We start from the raw sequence: 18,490 nt of genomic DNA on the forward strand, positions 1-18,490 counted from the left end.
GATAGACCGTGAGTCACTGGTGAGTAACCGTTTGTCACTCATTTCCCAACGTCTTGTCTCTTCTCACAATTCAAGTTCCTAGAATCAACCCACCCGCACCAGCAACATGGCTTCATCCCAGAGGTCGCAATCAGGTACCCGTACCCTACCCGTACCCGGCCGGGTATGAGTAGGGTACGGGTACGGCCGGGTACGAGTACCCGTTTGCGACCCTGGTGCGGCCGGGTACGGGTAAGGAATCAAACCCCGTTTGCGACCTCTGGTGGTGGGGCCTTAACGAAATTAAACAAATCTTCTGTTTCTTGTCCACCTGCGTTTGCCTGTCCCCCCCCTCCCGCACCCTGCAGCCAGCGTGCACGGCCGCACGGACCCCACGGTGTCGCCCGGACGGCCCCTGCTGGCGCCGTCCCACCCCGAGGGGGGTCTCCGGGGGTCCATGGCCCCGGCGGCGCAGAGACCCCCGAGGGAGCTGCTGCCCCCTCCGAGGCTTCCCTGGGTCTCGGGGACCGCCGCCAGTGCCCAGACGACGCAGGTAACGGGGGGGGGGGGGGGGAGTTTCGGACTGGCTGTCGCCTGGTGATGCTGGTTGTTAGTTGAACGCGCAGTAGGCTTTCGCGACCGATATCATACGTAATATAGCTTTTTTTTTGGGAGGGGTTAGATCGCGTAAATATAAATGTGTCTTCTTGGTTCTTTCGGTAAAGTCACGTAGAAGGGAAGTAATAAAATAATAAAAATAAAACATAATAAAATAATTCTCACGACGTTTCGGCCACAACGCAAGCAGACGGCTGCTTGCGTTATTTTCCTTCTACGTGACTTTACCGAAAAAACGAAGAAGATGAATCCCTGCAGTCACGAAAGCTTTAAATCGAAATATAAATGTGTTTCGGTAAACCCGCCACCACCCGACACAGCCAATTAGTAAGGTTTGTCACGTTAGCAGAACAAGCCATTTCGTTACTGCTGTACTCGTAACGAATCGGCACGTTCTGTTTACGTGTTCTGGATTTCGGATGATTAACCCATCCTCCGGACGCACGTACGTGACGCGACACGGCTGTCAGGGATTGGTTTGATGACGCAGCACCAACAATACGATGTTTCAACTTTTTCGAGGTCCATCGGTTTTGCGAGTGTCAAGACTTTACTTCTATTTAATAAACCCAGAGATAATGAAAGTGTTCAGGGATTTTCCAGAACTCTTTCCAAAAGCGGGAACACGTCCCCAGCAAGTAACTACGGAGGGCATCTTTCGCAACATTTTGAAAGAAATACTTTCGTAAACACCGTAATAATCCAGAAAGCGTCGCGTTCCATGAATGCAGGACACAAATGTGTAAAACATAAAGTCACGAAATATACATTTCGACCCTGGGAATAATAATGGTTGTAAAACATTGCTGCGTATCTTCATCGTCATCATCGTCGTCATCATCGTCGTCATCATCGTCATCATCGTCGTCATCGTCAACATCGTCGTCATCGTCGTCATCATCATCGTCATCATCTTTGTCATCACGCGATCCATGGGGCAGCGAGCCGGTTGGTGTCACACTGCACATTTCGTCATTTGTCAGGAGACCTCCCAAGTACTCCATACAAATTCCTTCACATTCACAATCTTGCTGCTTACCATTAGCGCAGTTGATCATCGATTATCCGGCTTCCGACGTTATCCGGTGGTCCCGGTGCCGGGCCGATCCGGCAAAACCAAAGGCTGTAACCCAGTCCGGCGATCGGCACCATGTGGCGTGAAAAATACAAGTAGCTACGCTCGATTTCAGTGTCAAATATTATATATACCGTACATTATCTATATATATAAAATCGTTCATGTCTGTCTGTCTGTGTGTGTGTGTGTGGACTTTGGCCCATACGCACTTTCATTGGACGGCGGTTGCCCCTGGCAACGGCTAGCCACGCCTTCGCCGCTTTCATTGGACCTGGCAACGGCTAGCCACGCCTTCGCCAAGGGCTGCAGTTTCATTGGACGGCGGTTGCCCCTGCCAACGGCTAGCCACGCCTTCGCCACTTTCATAAGCTCCGTATTTAATTAAATAATAGCCATTACACAGTATTGTTGGAGCGCTAGGGGGGGGGGGGGGGGGGGGGAAGGAACGCCACCCGTACCCTGCCTTTTCCAAGCCGACAATTTTAGGCGAGGCCGCAGGCTTTGCACGCTACTAGGCCTCGACACCCACCACGCCACTCTGAGGTAAATTCATCAAAGTTTTTCCTACTCTTCACTACACCCCCACCACAATGTGTGCTATTCATATTACTTTTAAACCCAACGCGCCAACAATCGATTACTTTAATGTTCACTGTACAAATACTCATTAAGCTGGGTGAGCGTACTGCCAGTCTATCATGTACACTGTAGCCTGCTTATTAAGCTCGGTGAGCGTACTGCCACTCTATCATGTACACTCTAGCCTGCTTATGAAGCTGAGTGCGTGTACTGGCAGTCTATAATGTGGACTCTTGCCTGGTTATTATAATCGATTCTTTATATGTTCTTTGTACAAACAGTCATTAAGCTGCTTGAGCGACCCCAGTTCGATTCCAACTCACGCCCACCACCGCTGACGATTATTTGAAACGGACCTGGCCATCCCCTAGGTCCACTCAGCCTCAAAAGCGTAACTGCTGTCGTGTGTGAACATCGTCACTGGGGAGACAAAGGCGGCGGGGCATCGTGGATCCAAGTCCCGGGCGAAGCCGGGTCATGTGTATGTGTGTTTGTGTTTATGTGTATGTCTGTGTGTCTCTATGTATGTGTGTATGTATGTGTATGTATGTGTTTGTGTGTATGTGTGTGTGTATGTATGTGGGTTTTTTTATGTCTTTATGTGTATGTCTGCGTGTCTCTATGTATGTGTGTATGTACGTGTGTGCATGTGTTTGTGTGTATGTATGTGTGTGTCTATGTATGTGTGTGTATGTGTTTCTGTGTATGTATGTGTGTGTATGTATGTGTGTTACGTGTCTGTCTGTGTGTCTGCATGTATGTGTGTGTGTATTGTGTATGTGTTTGTGTGCATGTATGTGTGTGTTTGTGTGTATGTGTATGTCTGTGTGTTTGTATGTGTGTGTATGTGTGTGTATGTGTTTGTGTGTATGTGTGTGTATGTATGTGTGTGTATGTGTTTGTATGTGTTTGTGTGTTTACGCTCGCATTACACAAATGTGTTGCTGGTCTAAGGCGTTCCTCGCACAGCATTGCCGCTTTATTATTTCAGTCGTTTACTGCCTTACGCACCCTGAAAGTCGTGTGTGTCTGCAGCAAGCGCGTGTATGTGTACCTATGGACGCGCGCGCGTGTGTTGTGTAGGGGGAACGGTAGTGTAGTGCTTAGCGTGCTGTCTGTGTCTGTGTGTGTGTCTGTGTGTGTGCGTGTGTGGTGTGTGGGGAGCGGTAGTGTAGTGCTTAGCGTGCTGTCTGTGTGTCTGTGTGTGTGTGTGTCTGTCTGTGTCTGTCTGTGTGTGTCTGCGTGTGTCTGTGTGTGTGTCTGTGTGTGTGTCTGTGCGTGTGTGGTGTGTGAGGAGTGGTGGGTGTAGTGCTTAACGCTACGCTGCGCTACCAACCCGGCGAACCGAGTTCGATTCCCGCTCACGGCCACCACCGGTGACGATTATTTGAACCTCCCCTAGGTCCACTCAGCCTCAAACGAGTAACTGGTGTTGCGTATTAACATCGGCACTGGGGAGACAAAGGCGGCCGGGCGTGGTGGATCCAAGTCCCGGGCGAAGCCGGGTCATGTGTATGTGTGTATGTGTTTATGTGTATGTCTGTATGCATGTGTGTATGTATGTGTGTGCATGTGTTTGTGTGTATGTATGTGTGTGTGTATGTATGTGGGTTTTTTTGTATGTCTTTATGTGTATGTCTGCGTGTCTGTATGTATGTGTGTATGTACGTGTGTGCATGTGCTTGGGTGTATGTATGTGTGTGTCTATGTATGTGTGTGTATGTGTTTCTGTGTATGTATGTGTGTGTATGTATGTGTGTTATGTGTCTGTCTGTGTGTCTGCATGTATGTGTGTGTGTATATTGTGTATGTGTTTGTATGAGTTTGTGTCTTTACGCTCGCATTACACAAATGTGTTGCAGGTCTAAGGCGTCCCTTGCGCAGCATTGCCGCTTTATTATTTCAGTCGTTTACTGCCGTACGCACCCTGAAAGTCGTGTGTGTCTGCAGCAAGCGCGTGTATGTGTACCTATGGACGCGCGCGCGTGTGTTGTGTAGGGGAAACGGTAGTGTAGTGCTTAGCGTGCTGCCTGTGTCTGTGTGTGTGTCTGTGTGTCTGTGTCTGTGTGTGTGTCTGTGTGTGTGTCTGTGTGTGTGCGTGTGTGTGTGGTGTGTGGGGAGCGGTAGTGTAGTGGTTAGCGTGCTGTCTGTGTGTGTGTCTCTGTCTGTGTGTGTCTGCGTGTGTCTGTGTGTGTGTCTGTGTGTGTGTCTGTGCGTGTGTGGTGTGTGAGGAGCGGTGGGTGTAGTGCTTAACGCTACGCTGCGCTACCAACCCGGCGAACCCAGTTCCATTCCCGCTCACGGCCACCACCGGTGACGATTATTTGAACCTCCCCTAGGTCGACTCTGCCTCAAACGAGTAACTGCTGTAGCGTATTAACATCGCCACTGGGGAGACAAAGGCGGCCGGCCGTGGTGGATACAAGTCCCGGGCGAAGCCGGGTAGTACAGCTAGTACACTACAAACATACAACTTAAATGATGAAATACTGCACGTGTGTACCTTTTTCATGACTAATAGCGAATAAGACACCTGTCAATGCCTTATCAGTGCCCTACCTTAATACAGACCAACTCAGACCGTAGTGGTCACCCCGTGCCCCTTATACATCTCAACGTTCATCCTACAAGGTCCCATCACAAGGGAGAAACACAAACAAATTGACAAAAATATGTCACTAAACAAAACTTATTTGATTGGCCTTTCACCCGTATTGAAACGGCTGCACGCAGTATGGACCCGAAAACTCAATTTCCCCGTAAAAGAATACGGGGTCAAACCGTATGGGGTTGACACGGCATGGAATAAAAACATAAAAAATTAACCCGTAAAAACAAAGTTTTTCACTATAAATCCTTTATATGCGTGGCGGCTAGAGTCCTCTCGTCCTCTGGCTTGTGATGGCTGCCACCTATGGGTCAGATGATTGCCTGCCACCATTAAGCAATTGGTAATTAAATATAATTTATTTTTTTCTAAAAAGTGTAACATTTAGGAAAAAAATTTTCACGAAAATTAATTGTCACGCACAACGAGTCTGTGTGAAAAATGTCAGCTCGATTGGATCACGGGAAGTGGGTTAAAAAACGACCGAAAGATTTGCACGGTCGTAAGCGCGCAAGCAAGCACGCAAGCAAGCGAACTTAATATAAAGGATTTTAAAAAGAAATCGCGACGAAGGTGGGATTCGAACCCACGCGTGCAGAGCACAATGGATTAGCAGTCCATCGCCTTAACCACTCGGCCACCTCGTCTCACGCACTCACACACGCAAGCACATACAACCAGAACCAGGATGAACACTTGCACGCACATACATACAAACAGACCCCCCCACACACACACAGTCATACCATTATTTTTTCCTAACAAGTGTAAAATGTTGGATGTTTTTTCTTCACGAAAATACATTGTCACGCACAACAAGTCTGTGTGCAAAATGTCAGCTCGATTGGATCACGGGAAGTGGGTTAAAAAAACGACCGAAAGATTTGCACGGTCGCAAGCAAGCAAGCAAGCGAACTTAATATAAAGGGTTTAAATATACACGGTGCGTTCCGGCGAGCGCTGCGTTCGCGTCAACCGGCGTTCGCTGGAGCACCGAAGCTGCCGCGTCAGTCTGGCGATCGTCAAACACGTAGTTGTTTTGAAACGTTCTCGTACGTACCGCGTAGTGCTACGTGGTACGTGCTACAAGAACGTACCACGTAGCACCTTCTAGTATTAGAGACGCGGATAATCCGGCTATGGCGGAGAGCGGCCACCGCCCTTGCGAGTGACGTCCACGGCATCCGCGACGTCCACCACCAGCGAAGCAAGAGGGGGGCTCGTGTTGTTCTCGGGCCAGAACAAGCCACGGTATTAACCAGGGTGGCCGCCGTCAAATCCCCGTGAACAAAACAGCGACAGCGGTGACAAAAGTGGTCGATTCAACGCCCGGTACGCTCACGACGCGGATGCGTATAATTTTAGGAATTTTTTTGTTAACCGTGGGCTTGCCGATACAGTGGGAGGGGGGCGGTGCTGTCGATTGACTCGTGCTACGACGTGAAGAACGAGGCCTTCGTATCTGCGACCCGGCTTTTGAGTTGGCCGGAAATGCGGATGCGTGGGCCGGACGACGCGCTGTCGCCACGGGGACCCCCTAGACGAGCCCTCATCGCTTCCGAGGGCTCCCTCGGAAGCGCGTGGACAAGGGGGGGACCGCGGTGAGCGGCGGTCATTTGGTTGCGCGCGGCTGCCCGACGGCGCTTTCGGTTGACCGACGGCGCTTTCGGTTGACCCGAACCGATCGTTCAGGATGCTGGACCCCCCCCACCCCCCCGGGCGTTGTTAGGGGGGGGGGCGGTAGGCGGGGGAGGGGGCTCTCTTGTCGGTCTGATGGGGCCTCGCACAATGAAGTAAGAAAGAAAAGTAGAAGAAGAATAAGAAAGTACCGAGAGAGTAAAAAAGCTAATCCACGTGAATTTCGCAAAAAAAATTCGTGACCCGAGGGCCATGGCTGAATGTGACCCAAACAACAACAACGACAACAACAACAGATTAATCCCGACTGTGAATGTTTAAACGCATTCATTATTGAAGTTGTCATGTTTTATGCAAAATAATATTTTCCTTTCACCTTCGCGAAGGCGAAACTTCCCCTCCGCCACCTCCACCGCCACCTCCACCACCTCCACCATCACCTCCACCGTCACCTCCACCTCCACCACCTCCACCTCCACCGCCACGCCCACCACCTCCACCGCCACCTCCGCCACTACCATGCTTCAAATCGCTTTAAGCTATTGTCATTGCAGTACGTATTTAATGTGGCGCTGCACTCTGATGTTGTAGGAGAAAACATTTATTAAGAAGTCTATTTAATTAAGTAGAACGTCTTCTTGGTTCTTTCGGTAAAGTCACGTAGAAGGGAAGTAATAAAATAATAAAAATAAAACATAATAAAATTATTATTATTACTTCCCTTCTACGTGACTTTACCGAAAGAACCAAGAAGATGAATCCCTGCAGTCACGAAAGCTTTAAATCAAAATTTAAGTAGAACGTGTTGTCTATATTTATTCAAAGTTGCGCATTTTGATGTCACGTCACATTTCTCACCCCCCCCCCTCGTCACACATCGTCACAAATGTCTGACCCCCCACCCCCCCTAGGTGCGTGACGTCATTCATGGACGGCCCCTTAATGCTCCACTTGATGGTGGTGATTGGGAGGGCGATGGGGATTTAACACAACTACAATAGAGGGACTTTTCGCGGCGGGGGGGGGGGGGTTAGATCGTACGGTTCAATATAAATGCGGCCGTGAAATCCGCCACCACACCGACACAGCCGATGTAGTAAGGGTGTGTGTCACGTGACACAAAACGTGGCCAATTCGTGAGCACTTGAGCACACACACACCGGTGGTGTGTCAGAGAGTAAACCCCACCACCGACACTGACGATTCGAGTACCATTACACCTGCTGTAGCGGCACCAGTAGCAGCAGCAAGCAGCAGTAGTAGCAGCAGCAAGTAGCAGCAGTAAGCAGCAGAGGTGTGGACTCGAGTCATGTGACTTGGACTCGAGTCAGACTCGAGTCATGAATTTGATGACTTCAGACTCGACTTGGACTTGCATAACAATGACTTTGTCCCACCTGTGAGGTGTGGACTCGAGTCATGTGACTTGGACTCGAGTCAGACTCGAGTCATGAATTTGATGACTTCAGACTCGACTTGGACTTGCATAACAATGACTTTGTCCCACCTCTGGACTAAGCAGCAACAGTAGCATCAGCAAGTAAGCAGCAGCGGCAGCAGCAGCAAGCAGCAGCAGTAGCATCAGCAAGCAACAGCAAGCAGTAGGAGCAGCAATTCGCAGCAGCAAGCAACACCAGTAGCAAGTAGCAGTAGCAGCAGCAGCAAGTAGCAGCTGTAACAGGATCTAACGAACCCGCGAGAAAACGAATGATAAATTGTGTTCATGATCAAGGCCCATATATGGAGTAATTGAAGGTGACTTTAACCATTTTAGGAATACTCTAACGGGATTCGACTTGTTTTTAATGCTCAAAATGATCGATTAATCGGTAATTAACCGATTGATTCATGCTTGATCCATGCTCGAACACATAGGCACAGGTATTCAAAATATAATAGCCATGTTAAATTTCGATTTAAAGCTTTCGTGACTGCAGGGATTCATCTTCTTGGTTCTTTCAGTAAAGTCACGTAGAAGGGAAGTAATAAAATAATAAAAATAAAGCATAATAAAATAATCCTCACGACGTTTCGGCCACAACGCTCACGACGTTTCGGCCACAACGCTACTTGCGTTGTGGCCGAAACGTCGTGAGAATTATTTTATTATGTTTTATTTTTATTATTTTATTACTTCCCTTCTACGTGACTTTACCGAAAGAACCAAGAAGATCATAGCCATGCTTTATCCATGCTCTATTCATGCTCGAACACATAGGCACATGTATTAAAAATATCATAACTATGCTTGATTTACATTAACATAATTTATCATTCAATCTGTCGTGGATTCATATGTATCTTGTTACAGCGCACATGCCAAGAAAGAGACACCCCCCCCCCCCCCTCTCGGACAACGAAGAGAGAAAGAGAGAGAGATGATTGCAGCTCACAAAAGCTGTGAACAACACCTTTTGTGAGCTCTGTCCTTTCACTCCTCTCTCTCCCCTCAATTCTCTCTCTCCCCTCTCTCCTATCTCTCTTTTTATTTCCTTTATTGGGGCATTGCACAGCAGGATGAGTAGCTGTTACTTTAGGAATGTCTTCACATCCAAGTGTTGAATTGTTGGATGGTCCCCATCTTCATCAAGTTTCCTTTAAGAAGCTTCAATCTGCTTGGGCTTTTTTGACTTCAACTTGAAAAACACAACGATGCCCTCAATGGTTGCATATGTTTCGATTTAAAGCTTTCGTGACTGCAGGGATTCATCTTCTTGGTTCGCCTCGACAGACCTGGTCTTCACCTGAGGACGGCTGCTTGCGTTGTGGCCGAAACGTCGTGAGAATTATTTTATTATGTTTTATTTGTATTATTTTATAACTTCCCTTCTGCGTGACTTTACCGAAAGAACCAAGAAGAAGGTTGCGTATGTGTCGAGGAAGCAATTGCGTCTGCCGATCAGGGTGTAAGCGTTCAAATATTTCTGGATGCCTTTGCGCTGCTACTGCACACGCGAGTTGTGAGAGGCCATGGCGACACCGTGAGCTGCGAGGACAGAGAGGAAGGCGGCAGTGGTGGTGGTTGTGGAGGCGGTGGCCGATATTCTTCTGCTGCTGCTCTCCTCTCTCTCAACTCTATCCTCTCTCTCTCACTCTCTCTTTTGTTTTACGATCAGTGGAAACAAGAAGATGCTCGGTGTAGTCGACACTTTGCTTCGTTCATCATTTCGTTTTTCTGAATGCTTTGCTTTATGTAAACTCCCCCCCCCCCCCTCTCATTTTTAAATGAAATATTTCACAAACGATGTCACGCTCTGCTCTCCTTACCCCTTCCCTCTCTCTACCCCCTCTCCCTGCCCCCCCCCTCTCTCTCTCTCTACCCCCTCTCTCTACCCCCCCCCCCTTTTTTTACGATCAGCGGAAACAAGAAGATGCTCGGTGTCGTCGTCACTTTGCTTCGTTCATCATTTCGGGTTTTTTTATTTTTTTTGTAGTTTTTTTGTCAATGCTTTGCTTTATGTGCCCCCCCCCCCTGTTCAAATGAAAGATTTCACGCTCTGCTCTCCTCCTTCTCACCCCTTCCCTCTTTTAACCTTCTTACCTCTCCTGTGTGCTGTGGGGTCTTTTGACATCTCTCGGCGCGATCCGTCACGCCACCGAGGTGAATGCGGCGCGCACGCCCCGCTCACGTTGCCGCGGGTCCGTCAACACTTCAAAAAAAGGGGGGAGCCCCCCCCCCCCTCCTCCTCCTTTTCCATTGCTCCCCACCCCCCCTGTAACCTTCCAGTGGCCATTCTACCCCTGGCTGTAATTCTGCGGTCCTTGAAGATTTGCAACAACAAAAAGAAGACGATGACAAAGATTACCTCCATTCCAGCCCAGCTCGCAGCACGTGTAGCCTTGACAGACTGCAGGAGCAAGTGCTGTGAGCGAGCGCCTATGAAGGCCGACACCACGCCCGGCCGCCTTTGTCTCCCCAGTGGCGATGGAGACTGCAAAGACGAAGATCCCCCGTGTAGCCTCGGCAGAATGTTGGGGCGAGTGCTGTTAGCGAGTAATAGCCACATATGAAAGCCGGCACTGTGGCACACGAGAGGGTGGGTGGGTGGCCAGCACCACGCCCGGCCGCCTTTGTCTCCCACGTGGCAATGTTTCACGCACCGCACCAGGGACTCATTCGAGGCTGAGTCTACCTAGGGGAGGCCCAGGGCCAGTTCAGATAATCACTGCACACACAAAGGCAAAGATCCCCCGTATAGCCTTTGCAGGCTGTTGGGGCAAGTGCTGTTAGCGAGTAGCAGCACCTATGAAGGCCGCCACGGAACACGACGGTGTGTTTGTGTGTACGTGTGTGTTTGTGTGTTCGTATGTGTTTGTGTGTGTTTGTGTGTTTGTGTGTGTTTGTGTGTATGTGTGTGTGTTTGTTTGTGTGTGTTTGTGTGTATGTGTGTATGTGTGTGTTTGTGTGTGTTTGTGTGTATGTGTGTTTGTGTGTGTTTGTGTGTTTGTGTGTGTTTGTGTGTGTTTGCGTGTATGTGTGTTTGTGTGTGTTTGTGTGTGTTTGTGTGTGTTTGCGTGTATTTGTGTATGTGTGTTTGTGTGTGTATGTGTGTTTGTGTGTTTGTGTGTGTATGTGTGTTTGTGTGTGTATGTGTGTCTGTGTGTTTGCATGTATGTGTGTGTTTGTGTGTCTGTGTTTGTGTGTATGTGTGTTTGTGTGTTTGTGTGTTTGTGTGTGTTTGTGTGTTTGCGTGTATTTGTGTGTGTTTGTGTGTTTGTGTGTTTGTGTGTATGTGTGTTTGTGTGTTTGTGTGTGTTTGTGTGTATGTGTGTTTGTGTGTTTGTGTGTGTTTTACCTACGTGACTTTACCGAAAAAACCCAAGAATATGAATCCTTGCAGTCACGAAAGCTTCAAATCTAGGATGCGTAACTCTGTTGACTCGATCGCGTTGTACATACGATCGCCACCCGCGTTCCCTCATGCATGCGTCGCGTTATATCCGATTCACATTACGAAAAGAATAACAAGCAGCGTTATAGCAGGAGGGAATGTGCCGTGCACTGTGTATGTAACAGGAAGAGGATTCCTCCACAACTCTGGCTGTCACCTGATGATGCTGGTTGTTGTTTTAATTACCGGCGAAAGGTCACGGCTACTCAAATTGTAAATGTTGTAGTGGGTTTTCTCTCCAACACACAACCAGTTAGTGCTCAACTAGTATACTACACTATACACTACACACTAAACTACTATACACTACACTATACAATACACTACCTCTCCAAACACAAAACCAGTTAGTGCTGAACTAGTATACTACACGATACACTACTAACCGGTTAGTGTTGAACTAGTATACTACACTATACACTACACACTAAACTACTATACACTACACTATACAATACACTACCTCTCCAAACACAAAACCGGTTAGTGCTGTACTAGTGTAGAGGTGATACGCGCTGGGATTAAGGATCGTATGCACAGTGCGTGATGATTGGCTGTGTAGGTGGTGACGCGCGCTGACGGTGGAGGATCAGGGGTCAGCGCGGGGTCGTGGGTTACGGGGTACCGATTGGCTGTGGGCGGTGACGCGCTGAGAGGGAGTGATCAGGTGGCAGCGCAGTGTGATTGGTGGAGTAATGTTAACACGCGCTGGGGAAAGCGGATCGTAGAGAGAGTGCGTCGTGATTGGGTCATTAAGGAACGACGCTCACGTCGACGCCGCATCAGCTCCGTCCCTCGTGAGCAGGGGCTATAAAAGGGGGATGCACACAGGCGTAAGGGCAGTGTGTAACCAGCGAAGAAGGAAGACGGGGATGAAGACCTAGAGCCCTGCGGTACCTAGCCCCGCTGTCCTAAGGGGACCGGGACTCTGTGTAACCCAGAGGCGAGTGTAGTGGGTGTAGCCATAGGTCTACACGAGCCGAATGTACTATGTGTAGCCAGGGCATAGGGCTTACACGAGTCGAGTGTATTGTGTAGCCAGAGGCATAGGGCTTACACGAGTCGAGTGTATTGTGTAGCCAGAGGCATAGGGCTTACACGAGTCGAGTGTATTGTGTAGCCAGAGGCATAGGGCTTACACGAGTCGAGTATATTGTGTGTAGCCAGAGGCATAGGGTCTACACGAGTCAAGTGTATCGGGTGTAGCCAGAGGCCTAGAGCTTACACGAGATTAGTGGAGTGTGTCGGAGGAAGAAGAGAGACCACACGTTGTATTGTGATACCTAAAGGATTTAATAAAAGTGTGTTACCCGTCAAGAAGTTCCTGCCGTCAATTCCCATACTTCAACTGGCGTCAGAAGTGAAACGGTCTTCCAAGCATGGATATAAGGGGGAGCCGTCGGACCCACGGGATTGACCACGGGGACAACCTCGACGACGCGGGCCAGCTGGCATCGGGGGGTGAGGAAGAGGAGTTGCCCACGGGGCAGGATCCGCCGACGGCGCCGGACGAGCGACGGGGGACTGACGCCGTGCTTCGCGAAGCGCTCTCCCGTCTGGCGGAGCTGCTGCTCGCCGCCGCGTCCATCCTGGCGGAGATCAGCTCGTCGGGAGGAGCGGGGACGGCGGCCGACGTTCTACAGGGTCGCCCTGCAGATTCCCGCCAAAACGATTTGGCGATTCCCGCCATTTCATCTGCACCGACTTTTGGCGGGAACGGCCATCACCACGTGGCAGCGGTTCTCCATGCGCGCCCGCTGACGTCACCAACGCGCGCGGCGGACCGCCATCACACACCCGCCGCTGGGGCCGCCATCTTACACACCGACGGGGCGGCAGAGAGGAAGCACGAGGAGGAGGACGACTTCATCTTTCAGCAGCGCCTTCCCACGTTGTCAGCATTCAAGGCGGAAGGCGGGGATTGGAGCCAATTTCAGCGCAGATTTTTGGCGCATCAAGAGATGTCCGCCTGGTCCGACGCTACGGCACTGCGGGCACTGCCTGCCATGCTGGACGACAACGCGCTCGCGGCCTTCACGTCCGCACGCAGGTCGGACCGCTCCACGCTCAAGGATGCGCTGGCTCTCATGGCAAAAGTCTACGGTCCTCCCTCGGCGTGCCGCCATCATTTCTACGCAAGACGGAAGGCGGACACGGAGACCGTGCTCGCCTACCGCACGGCGTTGCTCGCTCTCGCTGACGCCGCGTTCCCTCGTATGGACGAGGAGGGCCAAGATGCGATGGTTTTGGAGCAGCTGCTCAAGTTGGCGCAGGACCTGGGGGTCCCCATCAACACGGCCGACGAGACCGATATTTCTTCATTACGGGTCGCCACGAGCATGCAAGCGCACGAGGTCCTTCAACGAAAGCAGGGGGTCGTCTGCAACGCTGCCGTGGCCTCAACTCCGGGTCCGGTTGACACCGTGCCCCAAGTCGTCAGCCCACGAGAGGACGCGTTCATCGCGGGACGAGCGGGGGACTGGAGGTCGGGGGGTCGTTCGCCTCTGCGAGCGGCCCGCAAGCTGGAGCAACCGAGATCTCCGACTACTGTCATCACCTGCTATAACTGCGGCCTTCGTGGCCACGTGGCCTCCGGTTGCCGCGCCCCACATCAGCGCGCCATGGGACCTCGGCTGGACGACGACCAAGGCCCCAAGTCGTCCCTGCAAACCCCGGCAAGTCGCGGCACCTCACATGCTTGGCCCGCATACTCGACACATATGGGTCGTCGCGTCGCGGCGGGGGAGAGCCGAGTAGAGTTCGGGGATTCGGTTCGGCGAGGGGGGTTCGGCCGGGTCCGGGGAGACGTTAAATGGTCGGAGTTGGGGCACAGAATAGTGGCTGCCAGAGCGGGTTCATCCGTCGTTACGGGATCTATTGATGGGGTCGAGGTCAGGGTGTTAGTGGACACGGGGGCATCGGCGACTATTATATCGGATCTCATTTACAACATTCTCCCTGTACAATGTCGTCCGCTGCTTCCAGTGGATGTGCCATTTTACGCCGCTAATGGGGGATCGTTGGGCATTATCGGTCAGATTAGGGCGTCTATTTGCATTGGGGATATCAAATTGTCGGGACCCGTTTTCGTTTCGTCCTCCCTGGCGGTTCCTTGTCTATTGGGCACAGATTTTTTGGCAAAAATGCCCATCAAAATTCTCATTGATCAGCGTTGCATTGAACTACCATCGGGTCGCCGTATTTCATTTTTGACGAACCCTACTGAAATTCGGACGGCGTGCGCTACGATACAAGCGTTAGCAACACAGACCGTGCACGTGCCCCCGGGTTCACAAATGTTAATTCCCCTCCGGTTGCGGAAACCAGGGGAGAGGGAGACCTCGGATCAAGGCACGCTTTTGGGTCCTTCTAATAGGGCTGTTGGAGGTCTCGATTTGTCGGTGGCTCACACTTTGGTTGGGGCTGACAGGGATCCGGTTGTCAGGGGTTTAAACGCTGGGTCGCGGCCGGCCGTCATTCAGCAGGGCACCGTGCTAGCTCACGCGGCGCAGGTCCCTGCGGAAGAGCGGCTGGTTGCGCAGGCTGGTCCGAGCCCCACGCAAAACGTTAATCCGAAGGAGGACCTCGAATGGGTCGATTCGCTGTGCGCGCGACACACAAATGCTGATGCTCTGTCGCGATTGTTGCCTTGTCACAAATGTGCGTGCTTATCGGGATCGGCGCGCTGTAGACCGCCAGTTACGGAAGGCGAGGGGGCATTGGTTGCGACCGCGGGCACACCAATTGGGGATGGTCCCGCTACCCCAGGGGGTCACGACTCGCTGCTCTCACTGTCGCTGATTGAGTGGGGCCGTCTCCAAATGGCGGACAGCTCTCTGCTAGCATTGCGCCGAAGGACGGGGGGTTCCGAAGGCGACCATGAACGAACTGGCTCCTACGTACTTAAGCAAGGCCTGTTAATGAGATGGGACAGTTTGTCCCGGCGGCACGCGATTGTGGTGCCTTCTGCTGTGAAGGGGAAAATTGTCTTGGCCGCACACGAACGCCTCTTGCATTTGGGAGTTAGCAAAACGCTTGCCCTGCTTCAGCGTGACTATTATTGGCCGGGAATGGGGGGTGACGTGGTGATTATTCTGAAGGGTTGTGTTGAGTGCGCCAGACGGAAACCACCGCCCGTGGCAGCTAATCCACCGCTGCAATCCATCCAGGTCTCGCGCACTAACGAGCTCGTTGCACTCGATATTCTGGGGCCTTTTCCGGTCACGCCTAGGGGTAATAAGTACCTGTTGGTGGGGGTCGAATATTTTACCCGGTGGCCTATGGCGTGGCCACTCGCCAACCAGTCGGCGGCGGCTGTGACGGACGCCTTTGTCCAGGGCTACGTCCTGGACAAGGGGGCTCCCGAACGCTTGCTGACTGACCAAGGGAAAAATTTTTCGAGTAAATTACTGCAAGAGGTGTGCGACCTGTTGGGTACCAAGAAGGTGCGTACCTCCCCGTACCACCCGCAGACGGACGGGATGGTGGAGAGGCTTAACAGGACATTGACTTCTATGTTGTGCCAGCAGGTGTGTGGGGCACATGTTGATTGGGACCTGCAGGTCCCTGGGGTCCTCGCCGCGTATAGAGTGGCCCCCCATGCAGCTACGGGATTTTCCCCGTTTTATCTGATGTACGGTCGGGAAGCCGACCCGCCCATGGAAACGCAGCTGGGTCTGCCCGCACCACGAACTAATTCGAAATTGGCAGAGCATATTAAATTCAATATTCATAAGCTGACAGAGGCAAGGGAGGCCGCACGGCTTAATTCATGGGCTCGCCAAATTGCAAACGAGCGGTTGCGGGCACGGAAGGTGTCCGTGCACAATTGGGAACCAGGTGACAGGGCCTGGCTGCATTGCCCTCAGGCACCTTTGGCTACGTCACCTAAATTGTTGAAGCCGTGGCGGGGACCCGTGGAGGTCGTGCGGGTTGCACGCCCCCAGTGCGTTCAGATAAAATGGGGAAAACGCCGTTGGTACGTCCACCCCTCCCGACTGAAACCGTTCTCGCCTCCATATGGCCTCCCCTTGTGTCGTGAGGGCCGAGCATGTGACGTGACCGACGACCCTAAGGGGGAAAGGTCTTTGCTTGATCCTCACATGTCTCCGCCTGATCCGCTCCCAGGTGTCTCGGAACTGACAGCTGCCGACCACCGGCGGCCGGATCTTCGCGGCGGGGCCGGTCCTTCCAGGCCCGATCCGTGCCGTCTAGAGCTGCCGGAGACACCGGACGGTCGCCAACGTCCCATTCCATACGACGGACCGGCCAGACGGACTCGCGCTAGGTCGCGCTACTTTGTGTAACCTACCACGTGCGGAGTCGAGGCAGCCGGAGCGCCTCGGCACTGCGTGGGTCACAGTGACACTTGGCGCGTTCGTTTTACGGTGTTCGCTTTTATTGTGTTGTTCGTCGGGCTGTATATTGCTTCATATTTAAGGTTGTGTTATGTTGTTGTTGTTGTGTTACGGGGCACACTGGGATGTGGAGTTCTTTATTACTGCGTTGCGTTATGTTGTGTTGTAGGTTAACAGCCGGGCCGGCTGCAAGCTATGTGGGAGGGGGTGATGTAGAGGTGATACGCGCTGGGATTAAGGATCGTATGCACAGTGCGTGATGATTGGCTGTGTAGGTGGTGACGCGCGCTGACGGTGGAGGATCAGGGGTCAGCGCGGGGTCGTGGGTTACGGGGTACTGATTGGCTGTGGGCGGTGACGCGCTGAGAGGGAGTGATCAGGTGGCAGCGCAGTGTGATTGGTGGAGTAATGTTAACACGCGCTGGGGAAAGCGGATCGTAGAGAGAGTGCGTCGTGATTGGGTCATTAAGGAACGACGCTCACGTCGACGCCGCATCAGCTCCGTCCCTCGTGAGCAGGGGCTATAAAAGGGGGATGCACACAGGCGTAAGGGCAGTGTGTAACCAGCGAAGAAGGAAGACGGGGATGAAGACCTAGAGCCCTGCGGTACCTAGCCCCGCTGTCCTAAGGGGACCGGGACTCTGTGTAACCCAGAGGCGAGTGTAGTGGGTGTAGCCATAGGTCTACACGAGCCGAATGTACTATGTGTAGCCAGGGCATAGGGCTTACACGAGTCGAGTGTATTGTGTAGCCAGAGGCATAGGGCTTACACGAGTCGAGTGTATTGTGTAGCCAGAGGCATAGGGCTTACACGAGTCGAGTGTATTGTGTAGCCAGAGGCATAGGGTCTACACGAGTCAAGTGTATCGGGTGTAGCCAGAGGCCTAGAGCTTACACGAGATTAGTGGAGTGTGTCGGAGGAAGAAGAGAGACCACACGTTGTATTGTGATACCTAAAGGATTTAATAAAAGTGTGTTACCCGTCAAGAAGTTCCTGCCGTCAATTCCCATACTTCACTAGTATACTACACTATACGTCATGGTACTCTAATTGTAAATGTTGTAGTGGGTTTAACTCTCCAACACACAACCGGTTAGTGCTGTACTAGTAACGAATTGTCAATGTTGTGTGGGTACTCTCCAACACACAACCGGTTAGTGCTGTACTAGTCACGAATTGTAAATGTTGTGTGTGTACTCTCCAACACACAACCGGTTAGTGCTGTACTAGTCACGAATTGTAAATGTTGTGTGTGTACTCTCCAACACACAACCGGTTAGTGCTGTACTAGTCACGAATTGTCAATGTTGTAGTGGGTTTAACTCTCCAACACACAGCAACCAGTTAGTGCTGAACTAGTAACGAATTGTCAATGTTGTAGTGGGTTTACTCTCCAACACACAACCAGTTAGTGCTGAACTAGTAACGAATTGTCAATGTTGTAGTGGGTTTAACTCTCCAACACACAACCGGTTAGTGCTGTACTAGTAACGAATTGTCAATGTTGTAGTGGGTTTAATCTCAAACAGACAACCTGGTGTGTGCTGTACTAGTAACGAATTGTCAATGTTGTAGTGGGTTTAATCTCAAACACACAACCGATTAGTGCTGTATTAGTAACGAATTGTCAATGTTGTAGTGGGTTTACTCTCCAACACACAACCGGTTAGTGCTGTACTAGTAACGAATTGTCAATGTTGTAGTGGGTTTAACTCTCCAACATACAACCGGTTAGTGCTG

General features: G+C 51.3%; 1 protein-coding gene and 1 non-coding gene across 2 annotated transcripts in view; one reads left to right on the forward strand and one right to left on the reverse strand.

Annotated features, from left to right (window-relative positions):
• LOC133357024 (mucin-19-like) overlaps positions 1–18,490 on the forward strand; it is an 82,338-nt gene that overhangs the window by 16,836 nt on the left and 47,012 nt on the right. Inside the window, exon 4 of the mRNA XM_061574764.1 lies at positions 348–532. Coding sequence (XP_061430748.1) covers positions 348–532 — 185 coding nt within the window. The remainder of the gene's footprint in view (positions 1–347; positions 533–18,490) is intronic.
• On the reverse strand, positions 5,428–5,509 carry TRNAS-GCU (transfer RNA serine (anticodon GCU)). Its single transcript has one exon. It is a non-coding gene; the product is annotated as a tRNA-Ser (tRNA).

The sequence above is a fragment of the Lethenteron reissneri genome, chromosome 56 (genome assembly GCF_015708825.2).
Source record: "Lethenteron reissneri isolate LAM-NWPU_2019-01 chromosome 56, ASM1570882v1, whole genome shotgun sequence".
Taxonomy (NCBI): Eukaryota; Metazoa; Chordata; class Hyperoartia; order Petromyzontiformes; family Petromyzontidae; genus Lethenteron; species Lethenteron reissneri.